Source organism: Lissotriton vulgaris, chromosome 6 (genome assembly GCF_964263255.1).
Source record: "Lissotriton vulgaris chromosome 6, aLisVul1.2, whole genome shotgun sequence".
Classification (NCBI taxonomy): Eukaryota; Metazoa; Chordata; class Amphibia; order Caudata; family Salamandridae; genus Lissotriton; species Lissotriton vulgaris.
The window spans coordinates 664,572,991-664,600,455 of record NC_141694.1 but is presented as its reverse complement, the minus strand read 5'-3'; the positions used below and the strand labels follow the sequence as shown (position 1 = coordinate 664,600,455).

Sequence of the window (27,465 nt, the reverse complement as noted above, 5' to 3'; positions counted from 1 at the left end):
ATTGTCATTTACAATGAAAATAGCTTAATCTCTCGCAAATGCGAGACCTATTGCATTTGCAATGCAATAGGTCTCGTATTTCCGAGAGTTTGAGCTATTGACATTGCAAATAACTATGCGTTTTATTTATGTTTCAAAAACCAAAACATAAAAAAAAGGTCTCTCACACTGCTGTCTCTCACACACTGCTCTCTTTCTTACACACACACTGCTGTCTCTCTCACACACCATGCTCTCAGTAGAACACACACACTGCTGTCTCTCACACTGCTGTCTCTCTCACACACACTGCTGTCTCTAATACACACTGCTGTCTCTAATAGACACTGCTGTCTCTAATAGACACTGCTGTCTCTAATAGACACTGCAGGTGTGGGTTGTGTGTTTCCAACTCATGTCTGGAAGGTGGGCGCTGCTGCGTTTCATGGCTATTTTTTTATGTTTTACATACTCCCCAGGTGCCCTCATGCCTCGTAAACGTAATTGGCTTATGATTTTTTCCCTTCAAAGACACATTCCCTATAAGATCCTCCCCCCAAACCCCTTGTCCACGTTAAACGAAGCACTGTGGTTTTGCAGCTTCCATTAACTTCAACTGCTTTTCTTTATGAGTTTTGTTTATTAGCTCCCACGGGGGCAGAGCTGCGATCTACGTTCTGGTATGTTTTTATTTTACACAAATACTCATGAAAATATGGAATGTCATAAGCCATATATGCAGATGTGCAGATTGTAAGGTGTGCTGTTATTACCATTTTAAGATGCTTCTGTGCCTAACGTAGCGCCTGCTGCTACAGGTGCACGGTAACTAGATCTACCGAAACCCCCTTCGGGCTCCCTAGGTTCCCACAGGTGGTGGCAACAGGCAGTGTTTGTTTGTCTTCTCGTGCTGGAGGGTGGCGCGGAGAGGATCCAGGGCGGAGGGGCGGGACGAGGAGCGGAGAGGCAGTTGCTGAGTGTCAGGGCATGCTGCAGAGCACCGGGGGGCTCCCCTGCACTAACCAATCTGCCGGGGACTGCCTACTGCCCTGCCTTAGGACCTACTAGAGACCCCATACTTTCTGGGATTTAACAGCCGACGTCTATTGTGAGGCCAGCGAGAAGCACCCTATTGCTAACGGTTGGAGGTGGCGAGAGGAAGACTGCCTGCTCACCTGCTGTGGTAGCAGCCGGGACCGTGCACACATACCTAATATACAATTTTATCTACCTAAATGGTAACTCTGAGCCTTTACATAGCAGCACCAATTGCTGAAATTTAATCGCTCACACACACGTTGTTAAAAAGATGATATGACTTGATAAAACCGTGCTGTGAAAGATTGGCAGCTTATTCCAGCGAGACAAAGTTCAGCTAAAAGCAATGTTTCAAAAGGGTAGGAATTAGAAGATATGCAGCCGGTGAGCGTTTTTCTTGACTGGGGATGCTGTACCAGAATGCATTTATAGAAACTAAAAAAAAAACGGATCCCTCGTATGCTAGAAATGCATTAAAACAGAAAATACATTGTTCGCCTATGCCCAAATAAATGTGCAAGTGTCAGTATTTCAAGCCGTAGAAGGGCATGGTGATTGTGTTCCTTCTTCGGGGTTACATTCAAGATAATATTTGTGCAATTTCGTCATGAATCACAGTCACCGGGTACATACTTGTATCACTGCAGAACCACCACTCCAATAAAGCACTGTGGCTGTCAACTCAGAGGAAATGTAAAGAAAGGGGAGGGCTTTGCGCATGGGTTTTATGTTTGCAAAGTCGGGAGGAACGGTGTGCAATGCTGAGAAACATTGCTAACAGATTTGCGCACATAAAATAAATACAATTATAGGCACCCAAGAGTAGCTGGCAGAGTGGTGTAAAAATAAATACCATTATAGGCACAAGAGAATAGCTGGCAGAGTGGTGAAATAAAGACGCGCAGTGAAAAAATATCGCGCAGCTACATAATTAAATAAACAAGCAGACAGGCAGAAAGAGAAAGCGACATACGAGGCATCCGGACACGGAGACTGACACAGCGAGACAGACGGCGAGAAAAAAAAGGTTTACAATCCCGGGCAGAAGTCACACAGGCCGGGGGCGGGACGTCAAGACACACCGGAAGCCCGGGCGGGCTCCCGTGAGGTGAGAGAGCCTCGCACGCACAGAAGTTAGAGACCGCCGCTGCCTGCAACGAGCCCTCGCATGGAGACGAGTACCGGTGAGTGGGGGGGTGAGTGGGGGCCTCTGCTGAGCTGCGAGGGCGGGGGGCATGTGTGTGTGCATGCGTGGGGCGGCGGGGGGGGGGTCTGTATGTGTGTGAGCTTGCGTGTGTGTATGTGTCTTGGAGTCTGTGTGTATGCGTGTGTGTTTACAAGAGCCCGATGACGGGGGGGAGGGGGGAGTGTGTGTGTGTGAGCGAGCGAGTGTCTGTCTGCTGTTTGTGTATATGCGCACGCATGTGCGCGGCGCAGGACGGAACGTGCGCGTTCGCGCACCCAAATCTGCCTTCTAAAGCTTGTGACAGTTTCTTGTCCTCCATTCCCCAGTGTCCGATAGCTATAAGTCTCCGACCCTGGACGCATCCTTCGGATGCGAATTCCAGGGCGAGACCTAATAAGGATGTCTGGGTGTTGAAAACATTAATGATAGTCTGGACTGCCTTCTGGCAGCAGGGAAGAGAGCATGAACTTGCACTAAACAAGATAATATGAAGCCTGGGCGATGAACTCTGCTCCGTTTGTGGGGTTTGCAGAGTTTTTTGCACTCACCGCTCCAGGGAGGGGAGTGGTTTCCTCACTCGCCAACAGTAAGTTGGTGAGTACGAAAAATCCAACGCTAGACACTTCCCTGTGAGATTTCTCAAAGTGGGTGGTCGCTATCGCTCGTGTTGACAAACCCATTCGCGTTGAGGAAGCTGCCCCTCGAGTAGAACTTCTGCTCTAGCAGCACAAAGAAGCAGCACCCTCTTGTACTGTGTGAGCAGAGCCGGACTGGCCGTAGCAGGCACCTGGCATTTCTCCGGTGGGATGCTAGGGTGGGGGCCGGTTTTGGGCCCCTTGGGGGCCGTTTTTGTTACCGGGGGCTGGCAATATCGGCCCCCTGTAACAAAATCGGCCGAAACCGGCCGTAGCAAACAGCTTGGCCACACCCCTCTCCCCCCTTCACGGGGCTGGCCGAGCAGCTTGCCAGGGCCAGTTTTGGTTCCCAGTCCGGCCCTGTGTGTGAGATGCTGTTCGTAATGATTTTACAGTGTGGGACAAACACCCGGCACTAAAAATCTGTGCAAATTGTGCAAGGTAACCCACTCCGCCACTCGTGGAACTCTGCATAGCTTGGTGGAGGTTTTTTGTCACGTTGTGGAGTTCCGCATAGCACAACTCCGTGAAATACGCCTATGCTTAGGTAATATTTACACACCTGCAACAGTAAGGAACTGCCCAGGCACCAAATCCAATGGCAGAATGGCTTGATGAAATGATAACATTTGCAGCTGCAAGACACTAGCTTCTTTTTGCTGCTTAGATAAACACAGGCTCTCAAGCTATTCAATTTGAAAAAGGGAAAAATACAATTAACAAACTGATTTTGAACCATTTTTTGTTTTTTTTGTTCTGTATTATATAGCGCAAACTTGAGCCGAACGTATCTGAGCGCTTTACATGAGCACCAGTTGCGTTACAGAAGGACACATAAATCTTTTGTTAGGCACGGGGAGATTAAGTGATTTGCCCAGAATCACAGGTTGTTGAGCGTCCCTGTGAAGACTCAAACCCAGTTTCCCAGCTTCAAGGTTGACCACTCTAGCCGTAAGGCCACATCCCCTCCCCATTCCTAAAGGACGAATCAAGAGGCGTGGTCCCAGATTCAACTCTATCACAAACATGAAAGTAGATTGCCCTAGATGGAAATACAAATCATATCAATCCTAGAAGGTGTGTTGCAGCCAACCATATTCCACACATTTCACTCTGCTCCAAACCTACCAGTGGTTCAGAGACACTGTCTTGTCTGGAGAACTCCTGTTTTCCCTGGGGGTCTAGCGTGCCTGCTCTTACATGCGTAACACCTTTTTTATCAACTCCTAAGTCAGTTAAGAAAATATCAAAGAGACATTGGAACTTTTCTACCTATATCATATTGTGCTAAATGTTTGCAAAGTATGGTCCAATCTGTATGGACAATCTAAGGTGAAGAAAAAACAGTTTTAGGTCTTAGCGGACAGGTTACTCTGTCACAACGGAGACAGAATCGCGTCCACTGAAATATAAATACAATTATATCCTATGGGATTTTTCGGTGGACGGGATATCTGTTATTGATATGACGGCTTAATCCGTACGCCTAGATCTAAATCCAACCCTATTTTCCATGGCTGCCTCTGTCTTCTATCTGGCCAAAAAGGACCATTCATAGTCTAAGAGGATGGCAGTTGGCCACCAGTACTCGCTTGCTCGTTCTTAGCATATGAGAAACTAGAGCTGTCTATGCGATCCAGCCAGGTTAGCTGGGTATCAAATATATGGATCTGTCGGAGCGCTATGTCGCAGATGGTCGATGCAAGTAGGCACTGAATTATTAAGAGAGGCACATTATGTCTACAGAGATTAGAATCAAAAGACACACACATAAAAAGGCAGACTGAAGCGACTGCAATATTTGGAAACAAATCAAATTTCCAGCTGCGAGAAAAGACGTCTATAGCCACAGGTAGTTGATAAAGTAGCAATGCTTGGCATCCCAACTGGCAGGGATGCAGAAGCGGGGAGAAAAAAAACCCTACCGCAGCTGCTTCCAAAGTAGGCAGATGCGCCCAACGTGCCTTGTGTTCTAAAACAGAACCCAGCCTTGAGAGTTAGGGCCCATTGCCAAGTCCTCGTCTCTCATCTGGTGCGCAACACATGCTCTGGCACGCCAGCAGTTCCTTCTTATTAAGGTTCCACACGTGTGCGCAGAAAAGCACGCGGGTTGTGTGCCGCAAGGGAAGCTTTTTGCTTCATCATGGTGGACTCCAAGTGAAATTCCAGTCATAGCTTACATTGCCGTATCAAAGAGCAGTCTGTGGAAGCTTGGCAAAAGCTTGCATGGTGGTCTTAAGATCTAATACCGGGCACTAGATATAACTCATATATTGGTGATGTGAGGTCACAGAATTTGCTTTGACCTGATATTTATTTGTACTTTTTCTGTTGTTTTATTATATATTGCTGAGTCGGAGAAACATGTATGTATATGTGAAATTTTATTATTTTACCTGCTAGTTAATAATATGTCTTATGTTTTTATACTCACCATATCAATTTTTTTTAATAAGCTTTTATGGTCGTATTTCCGACCGAATTAATTATTATTATTGATTGATATTGACCTCATATATACCCCAAGTCTTCATATACCCAATGTAAGATTCTGACTCAACTTGTTCTTTTGACGAATGCCTAATTTTACGACTGTAATTTATTGCATACTTTTAAAATAATGGAAACAGATTGGAGGCAATTCAGCGACTGCCAACAAAAATAGTGCCTGATTTTAAGCCACGAGCACAAAGCCCTAAAAATCTTAAACATACTCCCAGCGGTGCAATTGATCCATAGTTGGACATTATAGAGAATTTCACATTCTTAAAGGAAATATACACAGTACAGGAAGTTGCATCTTTCAAAGCATAGAAAAGCCACAACCAGGGGATCATACCTGAGAAAGGAGGCAGGAAGTGGAGGTTTAGAGACAACTTTTGAAAACATTAATTTTTGCAAGCTGCTAGAGGAACATGAATTGACAGCTCGCCTTAAATTGGTTGATCACAATTCTCATCAAATGCTCTTGGCTCGGGCTACTTGCAATATGCCACAATAGAAATACACCATTTCTAAATTTTTCCCCTTAAATCTTGTATGCAACTATAATAAATGTTAGATATTTTCGAGAGTAACTGTACAAGTTAGAAGTATATCCTATTACCAATTGCTTGTTATCTACTTACCAAGGTCATGGTTAGAAGTATACTGCTTGGGTTTTGTTTGCCTAGTAAAAAACTTGGGAGTATCTTGGTCGCCAAAAATGTGTATTGGTATATAAAAATTCATTCAATTTATGAAAGGAAACGTAAAGGATTGGCCGAGCCTCCGAGTTAAAGTAGTTGAGGAAAAATAATAATAAAAAAAAAAAAAAAAAAATCGATAAAAGAAGCCTGTGGTAGATGTAGGAAACTACAGCATGGAGTAACAGTCTAACTTCTTGCTACATGCGTCGAGCTCGCTTCAGCGTGGAGATAGATATTTCACAATAAAATGAAGTGGGGCTGATTGTGATGAGAGCCTGCTGCAGGTGGCGGAGCTGGAAGCGAGCAGATGAGCCGGGATGTCGCTGGGATGACGAGAGTTGGCATCGGATCAGATGTGGGAAATGCTGGTCTTCTGCTTGGCGGGAACTCAAGAGCATATGGAGCCTACAAGGAGCCAGGCGGGAAAAGAGGTTTCTCCAGGCCCGGCATGGCTCGCGCGCTTGCAACGCCTTTTTTTAACTGTACATCGGGAATTCCGAATCCTCATTCATCTTGCCACGCTGGTGCATTCACTTGCAAAAACTGACAAAAGTTTAACAACGTAAGGAAGAATACAAAAAACGAATGAATGTTTCCAGAATAAAACAAAGTTGAGTGCCAGTAAATCCGCTGTTACAATTGTCACTTGGACAGGATGGACTGCGTCGCAGCACGCCGAAACAGACTCAGATTAGCATCACATGATGTAACAAGAATGAAACGAACTGCTGCACGCGCACCAGCGCGAGACACCGCAAAAATGATCCCGTTCCCCAGGTTCAGGCAGGGGCGTAGCTAGAGCTTGTGGCGCCCGGGGCTATCCCACAGGTTGCGGCCCCTGGGGGTGTGGGGGAAGGGGCGCTGGGGAAAAGTACAGCGAGCACTTGAAAGAGGTCAGAGAGACACGTAGTATCACCACTAATAGTTACCTCAATCAATCTTGCAAGTTACAAGCACATACATGACACGGTCCAAGGCTACACAGTTGAATACACCAGTGACCGGCAGTACAAAGGAGAAGACACTGACTGCATAATCTATCTGGGGACTCAGAAAAACCACATGTGACATCCATCAGAGAGCCATCAATCAACACAGCCATGTGTTGGAGGCAACAGCAGTGTGCGCTTCCCTCACACAGAACAGGTAACACACAGACAGTAGCACAGCAACCTTCATTTATTTGAGATGATTATGTAGCAATAGCTAGATCCAAAGTTATCAGAAAACTTTACAACAGCAAATGTTCACATGAAAGATAACAAGTCTATACAGAACATCTGATTAAGAGTGCTTTACTTATCATATAGCACTCCATCCTTCTCTTACTATAAATGAACGCACTTCAATTTGTGCTTGCTTCTACATGCTGCGGCCAGGCCCCACAAGTCGACGGCCACAGCAGCACAGGGCTGCTCCACCAGGCCGGGTCTGACAGCCTGAGACTCAAGAGAAAAGTGACACAGTGCATAGCTGCCAAGGTTTCAGATTGCTAATGTGTGACATTTTCATAATTTCAGGGTAATTATGAGTGACATTCAACGACTAGGAGTGACACTTTCTCGCGAGCAAAAATCAAGCAACAAAGTTGAGGGAAACATGTATAACAAATGACAGCCATTTCAGAACGAGAAACTCTATGAAGATCTTAAAACTATTGCGAAGCACCAGAAATGGAAGGGCACTGTTAAACATGAAAATAGACGGCATAGTTGCCACGTTTTAAGAGTGCTTGTGTGTGACATTTTCAAGGTTTCAGAGTACTTATGTTTGACATTCAACTGTTAAATGTAGGACACTAAGAGTGACACTTTTTTGCGAGCAAAATGAAGAAATTAAGTTTATGTACACAGATAAACATATGAAATTACACTCATTTAAGCAAGGACAAGCTATGAAAAGAAAATGAAACTGATGTAAATCACCTGATCCTACTGACAAACGATTGTATATATACCCACAATCTAATCCTAGATTATTTTACACTTATGATCACCACTGCTGCTTTCAGAACCACCAAGAAATTGCATTGACAGTGAAAAATTGCTAGACCATGACTGGGTCACAAAGGGCAAATGCTAGCAGCAGTAAAACTTTAAAACGTTTATTTTGCCTATGCCCTACCTAAAAGCAGCAACGACATCCTAGGACCTGGAAGGACTTGTAAAAAAATGCCCAGCTGAGTGTGCTGCGTGCGCAGAGTGGAGATAGCAAGGGACATCATAGTCAATTCTTTTCCCTCCTACCCACCACTGGCTCACCTTCGACTAGGCCGCACAGGAACTTGCGGGAGCCTGCAGCTTCTGTCTCGGTCTCCTCCCCGACAGTCTCTGGGGGATGAACCATTGCCGGTGTGGGGCAGCAGTGCACGGGCTGGGTGGTAGCTCTGCTTCCTCTCCAGCAGACTGCAGCTTCTCCTTCTGCACCATGGTGAGAGGGGGCGCCGGGAATTGGGAGAGTGAATGTAAAGCGTCTTGAAGGGGCACCAGGCAGGGACACATCGCGCACCTCGTCCCCACTTAGCCGAAAGGAGGTGGCGGCGCTGGCTCTCCCCGGAGACTTGCTTCCTTTGTGTGCAGCGCAGGCCCCGGTTACGGGCCTATCACCCTTTAAGGGCTATTGGATGGCGGCCGCGGGAGTAAAAGGAAGTGCACCCTGGCGTTGCGCGCGCGAGGAGTGTGAGGCCGCAGCCTATCAACACACGTCTCGCGCGCGCAACGTCAGGACGCACTTCCTTTAACTCCCGCGGCCGCCATCCAATAATCAAACAATTACCACCACTACAGTACGGCCACCAGTGTCACGCGGCCGCGGCTTTCATATACAATACTTCTGTTTCTTCCTTTTTCGTGCTATCTTTTTTCCACAGGCTCCTCTCCTAATTGCAACCCAATAAACCTCATCATTGTAGGCAAACACCATTCTTAACCCCCGACACCTCTCAGTAATCAGGAACGTGCGTGCTTCCTCAGGGCAGGCCGTGAGCAGGTCGCGTGCACTGTCTTTAGTCATCCTAGTCATGTGATTACAGCCGGGGCTGAAGAAACCAACACGATGCTGTGGGCTTTGCCGCTCACGCAGGCACCAGGATGACAGGGGCCAAGGAGGGGCACATAGCGCGGATACAGCCCCGAGCCCAAGGCTGTGCTCTCCTCACCTGCAGTCTGGCGACTTGACAGCTCGCTCATAGTTGATCCAAGCAGCGGAACCCTTCCGGCCAGGCAGCAGCACGATCCTTCCAGCACACTGGCCACCCCCAAATCAGTGCCGCCTGGGGCGGACCGCCCCCCCCCCCCCCCGCCCCCCCCCTAGCTACGCGGCTGGGTTCAGGCGTGAGTAGTGCACGAGGTTAAGGAGCTCGAGACGCCGCCGTGAGCGTGCACGTAAGCAGGGGAGGATCGCCGGAGAAGACATGGAGCCTGATGCCGATGCAGAGAACTGACCTGCTGCGGAGGGAGAGTGACACGCGGAAAGAGCCAGGTGAGTGGGGGTGTGTGGTATTGGTGGGGGAATGTGTGTGTGCATGTGTCTGAGTGTGCCGCTTAGTTGTGTGGGGTGGGGGTTCTGTGCACTCCTGTGTGTGTGTGTGTGCGCGTGATTGAGAGGCGAGAGGCTGCCTTGCACAGTTGGAGCAAGAGATGTGCACGGCTGGGGGGGCGGGGCCAGGGGGCGCGTCCACGAGGTGTAATCGGCGCTCGTGGCCAGATCTAGGTCGCTTGACAAGGATCTCGGTCACAATAGGTCTAGCGAGACCTAAAAACCTGTTAAGTGCTCGGGTGCGGCTGTGTGTGTGCCCAGGAGCCGTCTGAGCCAGGGCTGCCACACACGATGGACACGGGGGGGGGGGGGGGGAGGGGAGGGGCTGGTGGGGGATTGCAGAAGGCTGAAGCCCTTTGAATTCCATGGGCGTTGTGCGCCTGACTCTGGACATTTATTCGAATCGAGGCTCATGTTACACCAACAGAGCGAATTTTTAGGAGCGCAACCTTATGTGCACGTGACAAGGCCATTAAGTTAATCAGATAAGTCCCTGAGGAAGCCAGAAAGCAAGACTGGTGATTGCTTTCAATATAAAAGTTACACGAAAATGTGAAACTTGAAGAAACATTTTTTTTTATCTACAGGGCAATGTTACCACTTGTTCAAGGTCCCATTTAGCAAAATGTGTTTATGAATGCCAATATTAAAAAATATAAACAATGGAGAATCTGTGAGGAGCCATACACGGAACAAAAAAAATAAATCATGGGCTGAATTCCTAAAGTAAGTTACGTTTTACCTGCTGGCATACGCCCTTGCATATGGTGCAGGTTTACACCTTTCGTGCTTTCTCAGGGTTTTACAGAAGTAGACCTGGAACCCTAACTCCAACTAAACTTCTGTGAATTCGATATTTGCATGAGGAGATATACATGCGTACATTTGCATATGAAAACTTTGGTCACTGATTTCAAATTCCCTTTCCCTACACCCCCTTTTCCCCACCATGGAAAAACTTTTACTGCCGCCCTTGTACATTTCCTGTCTTTTCCACTGTGGAAAGAGATTTCAGACGAGTTGCAAAATAGCCTTAAAGATGTATGTATGAGGGTGTGCATCCCGGGCTGACACACACGACGGGGGGGGGGGGGGGGTGCTTAAGGGAGAGGGCTGAAGCCCTTGAGTCCAATGGGCGTTGTGCGCCAGACTCTGGACATTTATTGAAATTGGGGTTCATGTAACACCAACACAGCGAGCAACCTTATGTGCACGTTACCAGGCCATTAAGTTAATCAGATCACTTAAGGAAGCCCTTGCCTCACACACCAGGATACTTCTTTTGGGCGTTGGCTCGAGGCAAAGACAGCTGTTGCACGAATGAGCATTGTGGGAGGAGCAATGTGATTAAATGGTGCAAACTGACGCAGCATTTCAGCTGCTTATGCTCGTCTTGCATGAAGGATGGGGCCTTTTAGTTGTTCTACATCTTCCAGGAAGGCAAGCATGTTTTAGTTGGTAATGGTTAGCAGAATTTCATGAATTCAATGTACGTCTTACAGGAAGGAGGGCTTAATGTGTTTCAGTTAGTACTGGCGCTCATCATTTCAACTTTCTTTGCATTTCTTTTCCCCCTTCCACTCATAAAAAATGAATTTCACTATAAACCTCGCCTGTTAATGCCGCGTGAATAAGAACAGAGATTAGGAAATATTAATAACATGCGCAGACAGGATTTTGGGTGCATTTAAGGTGACATCAGTGCATTCTATAGCACCTGGAAGCAGCCTCAGGCCAAATCAAACACCATACAGGTAACCACATTGTCCTTAGAGTATACACGCAAACCGGGGACATATTAGAAAGTGCAAACACAGCAGAGAAGCGAACCTCTATTTAAAAAAAAAGAATATAAAATAAAGTCAAAAGCTAGGGGTCCAGTACAATATATTAACTAGTCACTAAGGGAGCATTGCAGCATCGAGGCACATCACAAAAAGGGGTACCTTACAATGTACATGCAAGAAACAAGTGAAGGTTTAGTTGTGAAATATGGGCAGCTCAAAAGAGGAGTGCTGAACAATGTGCTGGAACCCCAAAAGACGAGTTTTATAACACACAAGTACAGCGCAAAACGTGCTGCTTTATACCTCAAGAGAACCACAAAAGCGGCACATTCTATATAGGGGCACATAAAAAAGGTACATTTGAATATATATATATATATATCAGTCTTGTGATCGAAATAAAAGAGGAGAGAAAATAGCACAGATTTTAACTTTAAATAAATGAGATTGAAGCATGAGCACAAATAGCCACTCAGTCTGACAGTTTCAGTCTGCACCTTTATATCACCCAGTTTTCCACCAGTCACTGAAACGTGTGTGCACACTGAAACATGTGTGCAGATCACAATTATAATTGTTTCACCTGATCACTGGGCATTTACAGGTTATAATCTGATGCAAGAGTTGCATTACTTACAGACAAACAAATGCAGAGCAGCATTTCCCAAAATATTGGGATAGCAGAGACACCTCGGTGATCATGATCCTGGAGGTTAAAGTGTTTGTTATCCATCACACTTTAACAAAGAACAAGGGAACCCACTCGGTAAGCAAGGACCTGGGGTATCAATTAGTTAAAAGACAAAGGTCCTTGACAAGAAGGATCAACGTGGAAATAATTATAGGCCACAATAAGCACTATAATGAAAAAAAGTCCAGCCGGACTGGAGTTTTATTCAATGTATGAATATGTTAAATTAGACGAACCCGCATTTAGACAGTGGGACACAGTCCTGCATCCACAATGCTACAATACATACACTAAGGGTATTTCAGGCATACACAAATTAGGAGCAACCAACAAATATAAAGTACATTTGCTTCACATATGTGGAAACAAAGAATTTAGGCACATAGTAGTACACTACTGTTTAACCACATATCATGTCGACGGCGTTTCGATCCTACTGATGATAATCCTTTAATGGTAAACAAATGTTATATGTTCCCTTCCTTCCTGTCAAACACAGGCTTTTTCATTCAGGCTGACAATGAATGTCCTGATGATGATCCTTTAATGGTAGTAGGATCGAAACGCCGTCGACATGATATGTGGTTAAACAGTAGTGTACTACTATGTGCCTAAATTCTTTGTTTCCACATATGTGAAGCAAATGTACTTTATATTTGTTGGTTGCTCCTAATTTGTGTATGCCTGAAATACCCTTAGTGTATGTATTGTAGCATTGTGGATGCAGGACTGTGTCCCACTGTCTAAATGCTGGTTCGTCTAATTTAACATATTCATACATTGAATAAAACTCAAGTCCGGCTGGACTTTTTTTCATTATAGTGCTTATTGTGGCCTATAATTATTTCCACCTTGTTATCCATCACAAGCACAATTTGCTTATATAGCACATGCCATGTTTTTTTTAACCAAATCTGTGAGTGACATGAGTGAAATAAAGATACCCAACAGCAGCCCCCCCCCGATCAGCTGGGCACCACCACATTGCAGAATATGAGACTACACAAGATAATCTGATGGGTTAAAAGTTGAAAATTACAGCTATAATGAAGATTCGGTATTCTCAACAGCTTGCAAACAACACATGCATGAATATTGGCAGCAATGACCAGGGCGATGGGTGGTGCAAGCTGCAGTGGCCTCCTGGTCAGTGCCCTGGCACTTAATACTTTACAAATTAGGCACTGCTAGTCATACAATCAAACACATGGTAAAGAAGCGGTGGTCCAGGGGACAAATAAAATAAGGAGGAAAGCCATTGAACAAAAGCACACAAATGAGATTGACAAAAAATCCAACCAATGATCAGCAAAGGGCCGCCCCAAAGCCTACTGTAAGTATTGGTATAGTACACACCAGGTCTTTTGACACAAACAGCTAAAGCTGTGGAACGGCAAGACCTAAGAATGACACACTATTCTGAATCCACAAACTCAGAAGTGTTTTCAAAACTAAAGAACTTCAAATCAAATGAAAACTGAATTTCCCAATGCAGCGCTTTTTTCCACTTTAATGAATGTGGATAGATAAACAAACATCAGGCTCTGAAATTACATAATTTGGCAACTTTAAAAAAAAAAAAAGAGTGCAGTTTTGTCATAACAACTAAGTGAATGACGAACCTCTCAAAGTTAACCACTCCTCTTTGGGTAACAGTTCCACCTCTTGTTTACATTCGAGTGGCTTACCCACTGAAGGTCACAGCCCGCCCCCTGGGTCCGACCCCAGCTCCAGTCCCATGGAGCACCCCGACTCATGGCTCCACCTCTTTGTTCAGGCTCACTCCTTGTTCAGCTGGCTTAAATGTCCAGAGAGGCATCAGATCTGTCCTGGCTCAGACACTCCTTACCTCTCATCCAGTTACTGAGGACTCTTAGGCTAGCTGCCATAGGGCAGCATGGTTCCTACAGACACCAACCTAGAACCTACAGTCTGGTCCAAAAAGGAAAAGGAAGGCACGCGCTGCAGGGTAAGGGCTGCTCCTGGTGTGAGGGAGATGAGTCAGTGGGGATGGTATGGATGAGCATCAGGAGAGTCAGAAGAAAGAGACAAGTCCTACCCCTTCTAAATAGAATCAAAAGGGACCAGCACACAAAAGGGCGAAGTCTACTCATGAGATGGAGCTGGAAGGTAAGACGAGGACAATGCCTTCGAGCACAGGATTGCAAAGAACAATGCCTTTTATTTTTGTTTTTGTTTTTAAAACATAAATAAAAGGCTTTGTCATTTACAATGCCAATAGCTTAAACTCGCATAAATGCGAGAACTATTGCATTGCAAATGCTTGTTAAATCTGAACTGCAGAATCAAAGAACAATGGAAAGTATTTAATAACTTTATTAAGCTTCTGAAATGTAGAGCAGTATACAATTTCTGAAAAAAAATTGAATAAGCAATCATAAGATCAAAGCGTTCCATAAACACCGGCAAAACACCGTTTCAGTTGTTTTTTACGGCGCGAAAATGAGTTAACACTGAAAAGCACTGTTTTTTTGAGGTATGGAAATAACTGGAAAAAACTGAAAAAACACCACCAGAATTTACCAGAAATAGAAACTGAAAACTGGAAAGCCTAGTCATTGCCTATGCTGCAGGAGACTCATTTATCGCCACAGGGTGGGACCACCTTTGCGAGCAGATGGGCCGGGGACCGCACTTTCTCCTCATACTCCACCTATGCGAGAGGGGTTGCCATTCTTGTTGCCCGTGGTGTACCGTTTCAGAGATTTGGAGAACTGGTGGATAAGGAGGGGCGCTTTGCATTGTTGTGGGGTAGACTGGGTCGCGACACATACACCTTTGTTGTGACGTATTCACCAAATGTCGATACACCTGCATTCTTCACTACACTGTGGCGCAAGATCATGTCTGCTGGGTCACGACACGTTGTTTGGGGAGGGGATTTCAACCTGGCGCTGGCACCTCAGCTGGATAGGGCAGATGGCATCTGCTCCTATAAGCCTAGAGCACGAGAGGCGCTGGAAGGCGTGATCATGGAGGGTGGTCTGCTGGACGCCTGGAGACACTCGCACCCTCATGGGAGGGAGGGAACGCACTTCACCTCGCACACGGGAACATGGGCACGCTTAGATTTTTTTTTGATCACCAGGGGCATAGCTGCTGAGTTGGTGGGAGTGTTTCACCTGCCGCGAACATATTCTGATCACAGTCCCGTTTTGCTACACTTCCGTACCCCTGGATGGGATAGCCCGAGGCCACACTGGAGACTCCGCCCTGATACACTGCTGGATAACCTGTTTCGCACTGAACTAGGGGAGGAAATAGCAGCCTTCTTTCCCAGAAATAAGGGGTCAGTGGACTCGGTCGAACACATATGGGAAGCGTTTAAGGTGACTATTAGGGGATATTGCATCTCCAAGAGCCATGGTGTCCTGCGCGATATCCTTCATTCGATCAGCACGCTGGAGAAGGTGCTACGAGCTCTGGAACTCCGCATGGTGTCTGAGTCTGGACCTGAACCGCATGCTGCCTTTAGAGTGGCACTGTCGAGGTACGAGGAGGAAGCTGCCAGGGAAGCTAAGTTCCGTGGTAAACACTGGCAAGCCCGTAAATACTGCGAGGGAGATAGGCCCGGGAAAGTGCTTGCAACATTCACACAATCTCCAAGAGCACATAATATTATACTCGAACTCACGGACACTACCGGTACTGCCGTCAGGGAATCGGATGAGATACTCAATACATTCACGGCGCATTACAGCTCGCTCTACACTTCCACCACGAGGTCCGGAGCGTCCTACGCTGAATACCTCAATGACGTGGCGCTGTGCTGGCTCAGTGACGGAGACAGGGAGTTCCTGGCGGCCCCTTTTGAGCTGGATGAGGTCCGCGAGGCCATTATGTCCCTCAAGAACGGCAAGGCCCCGGGACTCGACGGCATACCTGCCGAGTTTTATAAAGCATACATCGACATCATGGCCCCTGTTCTTCGTGAGATGTATTCGGAGTCGCTCTGTGACGGTGCGCTTCCCAGTTCTATGCGCGAGGTGGTGATCACCTCTCTCCTAAAGCCAGACAAAGATCCCAAACTAGCAATTCTTACCGCCCACTCTCCCTCTTAAATTGCGATGTTAAAATACTCGCTAAAATACTAGCCACCCGGCTGTCGCTGCTGATGACTAGACTCGTGCTACCCGATCAGTCTGGTTTTGTGGCGGGCAGGTCCACTTCCCACAACCTCCATACTCTCTTCTCTCTGCTCCGCACAATTCATCCTGATGTACCTGTTGCAGCCGTTTTCCTCGATGCAACCAAGGCTTTCGACTCAGTTGAGTGGCCATACCTATTTTCGGTTCTAGCCAGCATGGGGTTCCCGAAATTGTTTATTGCATGGGTTCGCCTACTCTACACTAGCCCCACGGCGAGGGTACTGATTAATGGTCGCCTATCGCAGCCTATTGCAATCACCAGAGGCACGCGTCAGGGATGCCCACTCTCTCCCCTGTTATTTGCCATAGCGGTTGAGCCTCTTGCCTGTCGCTTGCGGCAACTACACAGAGACGGAGCGGTGCAATGCTTACAGCGTCAAATAGATGTGTCTCTATATGCTGATGACATCACGCTATATGTTAAACACCCTGAGACACACCTCAATCCCTTACTCAGGGAATTTGTTATGTTCGGAGGGATGTCAGGTGTACACATCAACTGGTCCAAGTCACAATTCTTCCCTTTAACGGAAGCGGTGACTGATTTCCCCCTTGACTATCCACTGGAGTGGTGTCGGTCTGATCTCCGATACCTGGGGATTCGCATCTCCCGGGACAGGGACGAGACATTGCGGTCCAATTATGGAGTAGCAATAACCAAGCTAACCGCTTCTGTGGATCGCTGGATCACCCTGCCGCTCTCCATGGCCGGAAGGGTATCCCTCATAAAAATGGTGATCCTTCCCCGTTTTCTCTATCTGTTTCTCAACATTCCCTACTTCCCTGGTGCTTTCTTCTTTAAAACCCTGAAGATGGAGTTGCGCAGGCTTTTTTGGGGAGGCAGGAGCCCCCGGCTTAAATGGTCCACGCTAACCCTCCCATACGACAGGGGAGGTTTTGATGTCCCTGATTTTGAGGCATACTACCAGTGCGCACAGGCACACTTCGCCTACCACTGGATGGCTCCCACCCCTTTCATGCCGCACATAGCGGTGGAGGACTGGATAGTACATCCTCTCCCGCTCAATGGGTTGCAACACTGCCCTGAATCATCCATAACCACGCCGAATACTTCGGTCTCGTGTACTCTGGACGCATGGCGTGGTATAGTCAAGAGCTTGTCCTGTCGCCTACTTTACTCGCCCAGACTGCCGCTTACTTATCATCCGAATCTTACCCTTCTGTGGGAACAGGGTTTCCGCAACCTTTGTGCTAAAGTTCACATTACCTGCTGGGGTGACCTGTTCTCCGACGGTCGTTTTAAAAATCGGCGGACCTCTTCTTTGCGACACATAGCCACACCCCTCTCGAGCTTTTTTATTATGTACGACTTCGAGCAGGGATGAGAGACATCCTGCCCGATTTTCCCGGCGAACCCGAGGTCCTGCCTCCACTACATTTCCTGCTGAGCTCGCAGGACGGGGCCCATTTGGTCTCCGGCCTTTACCGTCAGCTCAGGGGTGCAGCTCTGATGCCAGAATTTAGTGCCCGGATGCGCTGGTCTACCGAGCTCGCGATTGATATCACTGACGAGCAATGGCACCATTGTTGTGCGCTCACCTCCCGCGTCTCTGCTAGTAGCAGATTGAAAATCATCCACTATAAATTCCTACAACGGGCGAGGATAACGAACGCTTGGCCAATGTCCCTAGATTTAGGAAGGCACGCACCGGCGGTCGACGCTTTGCAGTAAAAGCGTCCTCAGGATGGTACTCACTCCCCCGCAGCCTGCGGCTGGAACCCTGCCACCTGCTCTTCCGTAAAAAATTGAAAACTCTTCTTTTCCCCAAATAGCACCACTTCGCGCCCCCCCACCCCCCCTGGTCTACACAAGTTTTACAGCGCGGGGATGCCTCCGGGTCACCAGGCGCTCTATAAATCGCTAAATAAATAATAAATAAATAAATCACTGGTACCATTTACCAGGGGCTGACCTGTGGCTAGAGATGCCAACTGAGTTGTGTTTTCAATGTAGTTTTAGGGAACAAACATAGGTCCTGGGTACCTGATTGGCAGGAGCACAGGGCACACTAAGTCAAAGCCCATCAGCAGTTCAGCAAAAAATGGGGGCAACCATGCAGAAAGAGGGCACTTTCTCACATGTTAGCACTGGTTAGCAGTAGTAAAGTGTACAGACTCACAAGGCCAACAAAAACACATTCAGCAAAAATAAGAGAAGCAAAGGCAAAAACACCACCCTAAGACTGACAGCCTTTAAAAAAAAATGTGTGCCAACTGGTCCAAAAGTGGCAGGGAAGAACAGGGCTAATTCTTGGCAATATCTTTGATGGAGAATTTCTAAAGGTCTTATCCAGCCTTGGAAGAATACAGCTGTGGTTTTAGAACAATGGGTCCACTGAGTGTGGAAGAGCTACAATTGACATTCCTTTATAGTCTTGGGCAGGGGTGTTGTGAGTATCCCACTTTAACAACCACAGGGGGCGTGGAGTTCTTAACGGGAATCTTCTGTCTAACTTGCCAGAAAAAAGCTTGTAATTAATGTTAAAGGAAGAAGGGTTGATAGAAAAGGGAAAGAAGGATGGAAGGTTAAAAGGAATAATGGGTGCAGGGGTGGATGGGTAAAAGTATTCATTAGTCAGTAAAAAATGTATGTTCGGGTAAAAGGATGCACGGGTGGGTAATGGGATGGGTGCAAGAAAGCATGGATGAAAAGATGGATGGATGGGTAAAAAGAAAAGTGAAAGGGTGGATGGTTGGAATTATGCATGGGTGGATGGGTGAAATTATGCGTTGGTAGGTGGAAAGATGGGTGAAATGGTGGGCGAGAGTAAGAATGTGTGGATGGGTGAAAGGATTTTTTAAACTGTGATTTGGTGAAAGGATGCATGGCAGGGTGAAAGGGTGGATGGGAGAAAGGATAGGAGAAAGGGTAAAAGGGTAAAATAATGGGTAATAGGGTGAATGGGTAAAAAGTTGGATGGATGGAATCTTGTAAAACTGAATGAGGGGTGAAAGAATAAACAGGTGACAGAATGTAATGATGAAATGCAGGTAATCAGTGGTTGGGTGGAAGGATGAAGAGATAGATGGTTGTAGGAAAGAGAAAAGGGAGATCTTCTGGGGAAGGGTGTGCTCACCTCCTAAAACTTGCTTGGTGCAATCAGAGCATTGGTTCAAAGAGAGGGGAGTATATACATTTTCTGGCTACTCCATCTGATCTTGGGCTTAAGTGAAAAGTACATCAAAAACAACAAGGGCACCCAAACGAGTCAGCATAGGACCTCGGGGAACATATTTCTCAAGCAACAGTGGTCCCATGCATAAAAGGTACAAGAAAAAAAAATATAGACACAATGGAACTATATTAAGTAAGGTGATTTGTCCAGCCGGACAGGGATCACAAATCTTTACTATAAAGTCAATTCAACAAGGTAATACCTTACATTCAAAAGAGTGGGACACAAGCCTGTGCCCTCACGCTTACAAATTGGCAAAGTGGTAGGATAGAGAAAGGCAAAAGAGAGATTTTTAGGCAAAGAGTGAGCGATTTCTGAAAATGAAAGAATGACAGAAATTCATTTACACCATTATACGCATATCACATTGGTATACATTTAAATATATGGTGTATCAACAAGTCGACGGCGTTTCAATCCCTTAAATATAATACATGGGATCATCATCAGGACATACATTTATGCCTAAAAGAGTTTGTACACAAAAGCCTAAGAAAAAAGAAGGAGAAAATAGAAAATATCAACACGAGAATTTACAACAAAAGGTCTTAAGTGACATCCAGTGAATGGGAGTTAAAATTCTCTAAGGGAAACAATGATCTAACCACATGTGCAGTCATTTCAGTGACAATCATGCGAAATTGCGGCGAGTGTCTATGGGGTTATATTGTCTACACAAAAACATCAACCGTCATATGCAGCAATTAGCGCGCACGAGTCTATACGAAGATGCTCGGAAAAATGCAGTATTGGTGGAACGGCAGACAAACGGGCTAAGAGTGATCAATAAAGGTGAATTATCAACAATGCGGTTGCAGTGAGTGTGAAAATAACCAGATGTGAAGCTAGTCCTCGTGAAGGTGTACTTAAGTTGAGGGCATTTGACATGGATACCTGGTTCAGTTCCATCAAGACAGGTATTGCGCGACTTCTGTGGAGGCGGCAATTGAGGGATACGTGCGATGACAGAGGCTTACAAACACGGAGGGTGACCGTGTGATCGGTCCAGAGGCTGGCGCGTCACATTGAACCGGGCAGAACTGGGTGAAAGGCGAACGAAAAAATCACGAACCATGCAGGGTCAAGAGGAGAAATTACGCGGAATTGTAGTCAGAGGCTTACCCGTTAGGATCGAACCAACCTCAGCCCGCAGTGGCGACTTTAGGGTTGAGCGTGATTCTTGGCAATTGAGAGGTTAGGAGTTCGGAATCCCACAATGAGGAATAATCCAGACGCCTAAGTAGGGCGTATGCACACGAGCCTACGGGAAAAGGTGGAAACGGGACGTGAAATCAGGTGGGCAATCATAGGTTAACGGCACACATGGCGTCCGCCAGTGTTTGCTAAACTTACCAAAAGGGGAAGACTTTGTGTATAGACCTGATATTACAGGAATCCCGCAGTAAAGAACCAGTCAATTCGAACGCCAAAATAAGGCGCGAGCACACGAGCCTGTGGGGAAGGGGGAGACACGAGCCGTGTACGCAGGGGGGCAATCACAGAGTTACTGCACACATGGCATCCGCCAGCGTTTGCAGAACTTACCAGCAATGAAGGCTTCGTGTATGGATCCTGGTATGACCGAGGTTCACAGGGAAGCAGGAAGTTAGCGTAGGTAGTGAGAGCTGATAGGAGGAACCAGCCTCACTGGGCATGAAAATAAGTGGAGGAACCAGCCTCACTGGGCATGAAAATAAGTGAAGGACAAGCGGCGGCCATCTTAAGTGAGTCTAAGTAACTGAAACCATGCAAGGTGATCCTGCAGTTGCGCAGAGTGATTAAAATACTGTTTTAAACACAGATACAGATAAGGCAAACAGGATTCTGAATTATGTGTGACCCAATTACAGTAGACTGGTCCAGTCCTCCTGTAAATTAAGCCCTGTATTTAGGCTGTCAGTTCTTAATATCCATTTGAGTTCTTCTTTGTTCAGCGACCTAGACAGGCCGCCTCCTCTGGGTGGTAGTGTAACTTTGCTGATCACAGTCCACTTAATTTGGTTCTCCGAGTGTCCTTTGTCCAAAAAGTGTTAAACGAGTGGAGCGTTAGCCGTTTTGCACCTGATTCGGCTCAGATGTTGGGATATCCTGAGTTTGATCTTTTGCTTCGTTTGGCCCCCATAAATCATGTTACATGGACACAGAATTGCATAAATTAGATTGCAGCTGTTACAATTAGTGAAAGTATTCAGAACATTTTTGATATCTTTAAAAACAAATTCTTTACTTTCAATGCAAAAATCACACACCACACATGAGCCACATTTAGAGTGGCCCCTCAAGGGGGGAAGTGACCAAGGGTCATGTAAGGTAGTATTGGACATTTTGGATGGAGGCAAAGCTGCTCTCACCAGCTGGTCCTTTAAGTTCTTATTGCGTTTAAAAGCAAATAAAGGTGTTTCCAAGGACAGATTTCCAGAGTTAATGATGTGCCAATTCTTCTTGATACTTTTCTTTATCTTACTAGATACAGTGGAAAAAGTGGTGACACAAACCAGTTTATTGGATTCTTTTTTAGCTTTAGCTTCAAGTAGTGTCTCTCTGGGGCAGTACCATGCCCTTTTCATGGCATTCTTGACCAGACGTCTGGGGCATCCTCGGAGTCTAAATTTATTAGCCAGGGTATTGGCCTCAAGAAAGTAGTCAGTTTTTTGGAAACAGTTTCTTCTCAGTCTTAAGAACTGTGAGTAGGGAAGACTGTCTAAGGGCTCGAGGGTGGCAGCTATCATAACTCAGTAGTGTATTTCTCTCAGTTGGTTTTCGAAACAAGGAGGTGAACAATAGTCCATCTTTGTGTTGGACACACAGATCCAGAAATGGGATTCTGATTTTACTATGATCTATAGTGAAAGTAAGCCCATTGCAATTGCTGTTCAGCCAATGAATAAAGGTAGGGAGGATTCCAACAGGGCCCCCCCATATCATAAAAACGTCGTCAATGTAGCGTTTCCACATGAGGACGCCCTGATGGAAAGGATTAGTGACTGGGAGGTTGACAGTACATTCTAGCCAATCCATCTAGAGGATGGCTAGGGTGGGAGCAAAAATTGCCCCCACTGAAGTTCCCTTATTTTGTTGATAGTACTCATCTTCAAACATAAAATAGTTTCGGGTCAGGCAGATTTCTAAAAGCTGAATTATGAACAGAGTGGGTACGGGGTGAGGACGAGGACGTTTATTCAATATTTCTTCCATTACCAATAGGGAGTCTCTTTGGGGAATGTTGGCGTAAAGTGACTCAACGTCTAACGTACACAGAGTTTCAGCGTCAGGGTCAAAAGGATGATTTTCAACAAGGTTTATCATAAACATGCTGTCCCTAACATAGCAAGTTGTGATAGGTACAAAGTCTCTCAAAAAGAAGTTGACATAGTGACCAAGAGGTTCCAACACAGAGCCACACCCAGAGACAATGGGGCGGCCTGGTGGGTCAGTGAGGCGTTTATGGATTTTTGGCAGTGTGTAAATGACCGGTATCCGGGGATGACTAACATTAAGAAAATTGAATTCATGTTTAGAGATGAAACCGGTTTCTAGGGCCTCAGAAGTCACCTGTTTTATAAAGTTTTGAAGTTCTTTGGTTGGGTTGGTAGGGAGTCTGCTATAATAATCAGTGTTGGAAACTTGGCGCGAAAGTTCTGTTTTATAGCTATCTATATTTTGTAATACAATGCCCCCACCTTTGTCCGCCGGTTTAATCACCAACTCACTTTTATCTCATAGCGATTTAATTGCCTTTTTCTCATCTAGAGTGATGTTATAGGGGATGAACGTATGAGCTTGGGATAGGTGGGTAGTCTCCTTGAGGATGACTTTTTCAAAAGTGATGATCTCCTTCGGGATCATATTGGCCGTGGGTGAGAAAGTAGAGGGAGGTCTGAAGGGTGTAATTGTGATCCTAGGTTGAGTTGGGTTCAGTTCAAAGAAGGCGCGTAGTCTAATTTTGCGAAAAAACGCCAGTAACTCAGATTGTATTTCCAAAAAATTGGGGTAAGAGGTGGGCACAAATGAGAGTCCCTTACTCAGTAAAGAGATCTCCTGAGAAGAGAGATTGTGGTTAGACAAATTGAATAGTGGAATAGACATGTCCAAAGTCTCAGGGTTGTTTACCATTTGTAAAACTTCTGTCTCGTTTGTCGTTCCCTGGCTGGTTGTGCCAACGGGCTTGTTGTTTCACTCTGCCCCTCTTGGGGGGCTTCCCCTCTCCCAGTTCCTCGTCCTAAAAAATGAGGGTTTGGATTGCGGGAGGTGGAACTGGAGCCTTCACCTGCGTCTGAGTTGTCAGAGGAATCAGCAGAGGAGTCAGTAAACCCTACCACTGTATTCCTCTGGTTGAACCTGCCCCAAGGTCTTGGATTCTGAGGGTTTTGGTTAAAGTTACGATTGGTATAAAAATCCTTTTGAAGGTAGGGGTAGGTTCTTTCGGCAGTATAGGATTTAATGTCCTTTTTCACTTTTACTGATTTTTTATTTTGTTCAATACGATGGTATTCAACAATGTTTTTTTCAATTTTCTCTAGTAATTTCTTAGCGTCAGTGATGTTATCGTTCTCAGAAATTTGTTTCTCAAGGTCTTTAATAATTTCAGCTAGTTTCTTCAGTTCCTCTCCAGCTGTCTCAATACCCAGAACTAGCCAATGCCTAGAGCATGTAGTTCCAATGTGGCTGAAGCCAGTGATATACCGAGAGTTATCAGTAAAAATCAGGGATTTGCTAAGAAATTACTAGAGAAAGTTGAAGGTCATGTAAGGTAGTATTGGACATTTTGGATGGAGGCAAAGCTGCTCTCACCCAGAGGAGGCGACCTACCACCCAGAGGAGGCGACCTGTCTAGGTTGCTGAACAAAGAAGAACTCAAATGGATATTAAGAACTGACAGCCTAAATACAGGGCTTAATTTACAGGAGGACTGGACCAGTCTACTGTAATTGGGTCACACATAATTCAGAATCCTGTTTGCCTTATCTGTATCTGTGTTTAAAACAGTATTTTAATCACTCTGCGCAACTGCAGGATCACCTTGCATGGTTTCACTTACTTAGACTCACTTAAGATGGCCGCCGCTTGTCCTTCACTTATTTTCATGCCCAGTGAGGCTGGTTCCTCCTATCAGCTCTCACTACCTACGCTAACTTCCTGCTTCCCTGTGAACCTCGGTCATACCAGGATCCATACACGAAGCCTTCATTGCTGGTAAGTTCTGCAAACGCTGGCGGACGCCATGTGTGCAGTAACCCTGTGATTGCCCCCCTGACTACACGGCTCGTGTCTCCCCCTTCCCCACAGGCTCGTGTGCTCGCGCCTTATTTTGGCGTTCAAATTGACTGGTTCTTTACTGCGGGATTCCTGTAATATCAGGTCTATACACGAAGTCTTCCCCTTTTGGTAAGTTTAGCAAACACTGGCGTACGCCATGTGTGCCGTTAACCTATGATTGCCCACCTGATTTCACGTCCCGTTTCCACCTTTTCCCGTAGGCTCGTGTGCATACGCCCTACTTAGGCGTCTGGATTATTCCTCATTGTGGGATTCCGAACTCCTAACCTCTCAATTGCCAAGAATCACGCTCAACCCTAACCCAGTCGCCACTGCAGGCTGAGGTTGGTTCGATCCTAACGGGTAAGCCTCCGACTACAATTCCGCGTAATTTCTCCTCTTGACCCTGCATGGTTCGTGATTTTTTTCGTTCCCCTTTCACCCAGTTCTGCCCGGTTCAATGTGACGCGCCAGCCTCTGGACCGATCACACAGTCACCCTCCGTGTTTGTAAGCCTCTGTCATCGCACGTATCCCTCAATTGCCGCCTCCACAGAAGTCGCGGAATACCTGTCTTGACGGAACTGAACCAGGTATCCATGTCAAATGCCCTCAACTTAAGTACACCTTCACGAGGACTAGCTTCACATCTGGTTATTTTCACACTCACTGTGACCGCATTGTTGATAATTCACCTTTATTGATCACTCTTAGCCCGTTTGTCTGCCGTTCCACCAATACTGCAATTTTCCGCGCATCTTCGTATCGACTCGTGCACGCTAATTGCTGCATATGACGGTTGATGTTTTTGTGTAGACAATACAACCCCATAGACACTTGCCGCAATTTCGCATGATTGTCACTGAAATGACAGCGCATGTGGTTAGATCATTGTTTCCCTTAGGGAATTTTAACTCACATTCACTGGATGTCACTTAAGACCTTTTGTTGTAAATTCTCGTGTTGATATTTTCTATTTTCTCCTTCTTTTTCCTTAGGCTTTTGTGTACAAACTCTTTTAGGCATAAATGTATGTCCTGATGATGATCCCATGTATAATGTTTAAGGGATCGAAACGCCGTCGACTTGTTGATACACCATATATTTAAATGTATACCAATGTGATATGCGTATAATGGTGTAAATGAATTTCTGTCATTCTTTCATTTTCAGAAATCGCTCACTCTTTGCCTAAAAATCTCTTTTGCCTTTCTCTATCCTACCACTTTGCCAATTTGTAAGCGTGAGGGCACAGGCTTGTGTCCCACTCTTTTGAATGTAAGGTATTACCTTGTTGAATTTACTTTATAGTAAAGATTTGTGATCCCTGTCCAGCTGGACAAATCACCTTACTTAATATAGTTCCATTGTGTCTATATTTATTTTTCTTGTACCTTTTATAAGTGAAAAGTACTGCATTCATGCATGCAGGAGTGATGACTATGTCATCCCTCCCATACATACTTTGAACGGTCTTACTTTGAAGAGCATACCTAAGTCAAATGTCAAGTAAATTGTTCATAAGGCAAATGACAAAATTTTCTGGTCTTTATTTCTTCAAATTCCATCCCCATGTGTCTTATAAGAGTGCCAGATAATCTGAAAAATCCTAAGGGCTTTAAGACCAGTGTGGTCAATCAATATCATAAAGGTGTGAAGGTGATAAACAGAGTTAAAAAACACATCAAGGTAATAAGGAAAACACTACGGGTGATGAGAGAACCTACTCTTGCCCAACATCTTACCACTGCATTGCCCATAGAACTTCAGAGAGGTAATTGCTTCAATCCTACAAGTAAATGTTAGCCACTTGAAAGTAAAAAAAGGAAAATGGTAAAATAATGTAGAGCAGAGTCAAAATCTAAACAATGGCCAGAAGACTAAAGAAAAAAAATCAGGTGAACACACAAACTAATGCTGAAAGACAATGCCCTTAAAGGGCATGAAAAAATGTAAATGATTTCTTTCGTGCCAAGAAGTCCGGGAATCTAAACAGCCAACAGGTCATGGAAAAATTCAAAGAACCAATTACTTTTCATTCACAGTTCAAAAATAAAATAAGAAGAAAAAGGTGTGGCTAAGGCCCAGCTTAAAAAGGGTATCTCTATTCCAAGGCTATGAATCTGGGATGCATTCCTTGGTAGAGAGATGGACAATGTTCTAGTAGCAGCAACAAGTAGCAGAGCTAGAATGTATTTCAACAAAGTCTGAAAACTTTCAAACACTAAACGTTACCTGTACACAGAGGTCCATTGGTGTGACTCCATTTTTATCTGGCAAGTATTTTGCACCTCTTGATAGGAGGATTTGTGCTGTATCCCTTTGGCCATGGCTAATTAAAACAAAAATAATATTAGTTATTGATTGGATGGCTATAAATAAATTAAAAAAACAATCAATATTAGTTGTTGATTTTATCACATCTGAAACTAGCACTACACCTAGAATGACACACTTAGCAAGCGACACTAACTGTGATATACCCACTATTGCTTGATAAATAAGACATCGTGAGGTAGACTCTCTTGTTGGTGGAAAGAGGGGCAGGAATTTAAAGGCAATTGATTCAGAGATGGTTTCATAGTTCACATTTGTCTTATGCAAGCTATTCCGAGGTGTGAAGACAGACAAACAGCCTTTGTTCTCCACAGGTTCTCCGAGTAGGAATTAGAGAAATGCAGCAAAGCAAATTTACATATGAATCAGCTTCATGTCAACAGGAAGTTTCCATATATTCTTTGATGCTAAGTTCAAAATTAATCTTGCACGAATATATATTTTCAAATTTTTATTTGCATTTTCT

The 27,465-nt window shown here is 45.5% G+C and overlaps 1 protein-coding gene across 2 annotated transcripts in view; it reads right to left on the bottom strand.

Moving 5' to 3' along the window:
* HACE1 (HECT domain and ankyrin repeat containing E3 ubiquitin protein ligase 1) overlaps nucleotides 1-27,465 on the bottom strand; it is a 285,154-nt gene that overhangs the window by 194,822 nt on the left and 62,867 nt on the right. For both annotated transcript variants that reach the window (XM_086926665.1, XM_086926666.1), the window contains exon 8: nucleotides 26,898-26,994. In XM_086926665.1, the coding sequence (XP_086782791.1) occupies nucleotides 26,898-26,994 (97 nt within the window). The remainder of the gene's footprint in view (nucleotides 1-26,897; nucleotides 26,995-27,465) is intronic.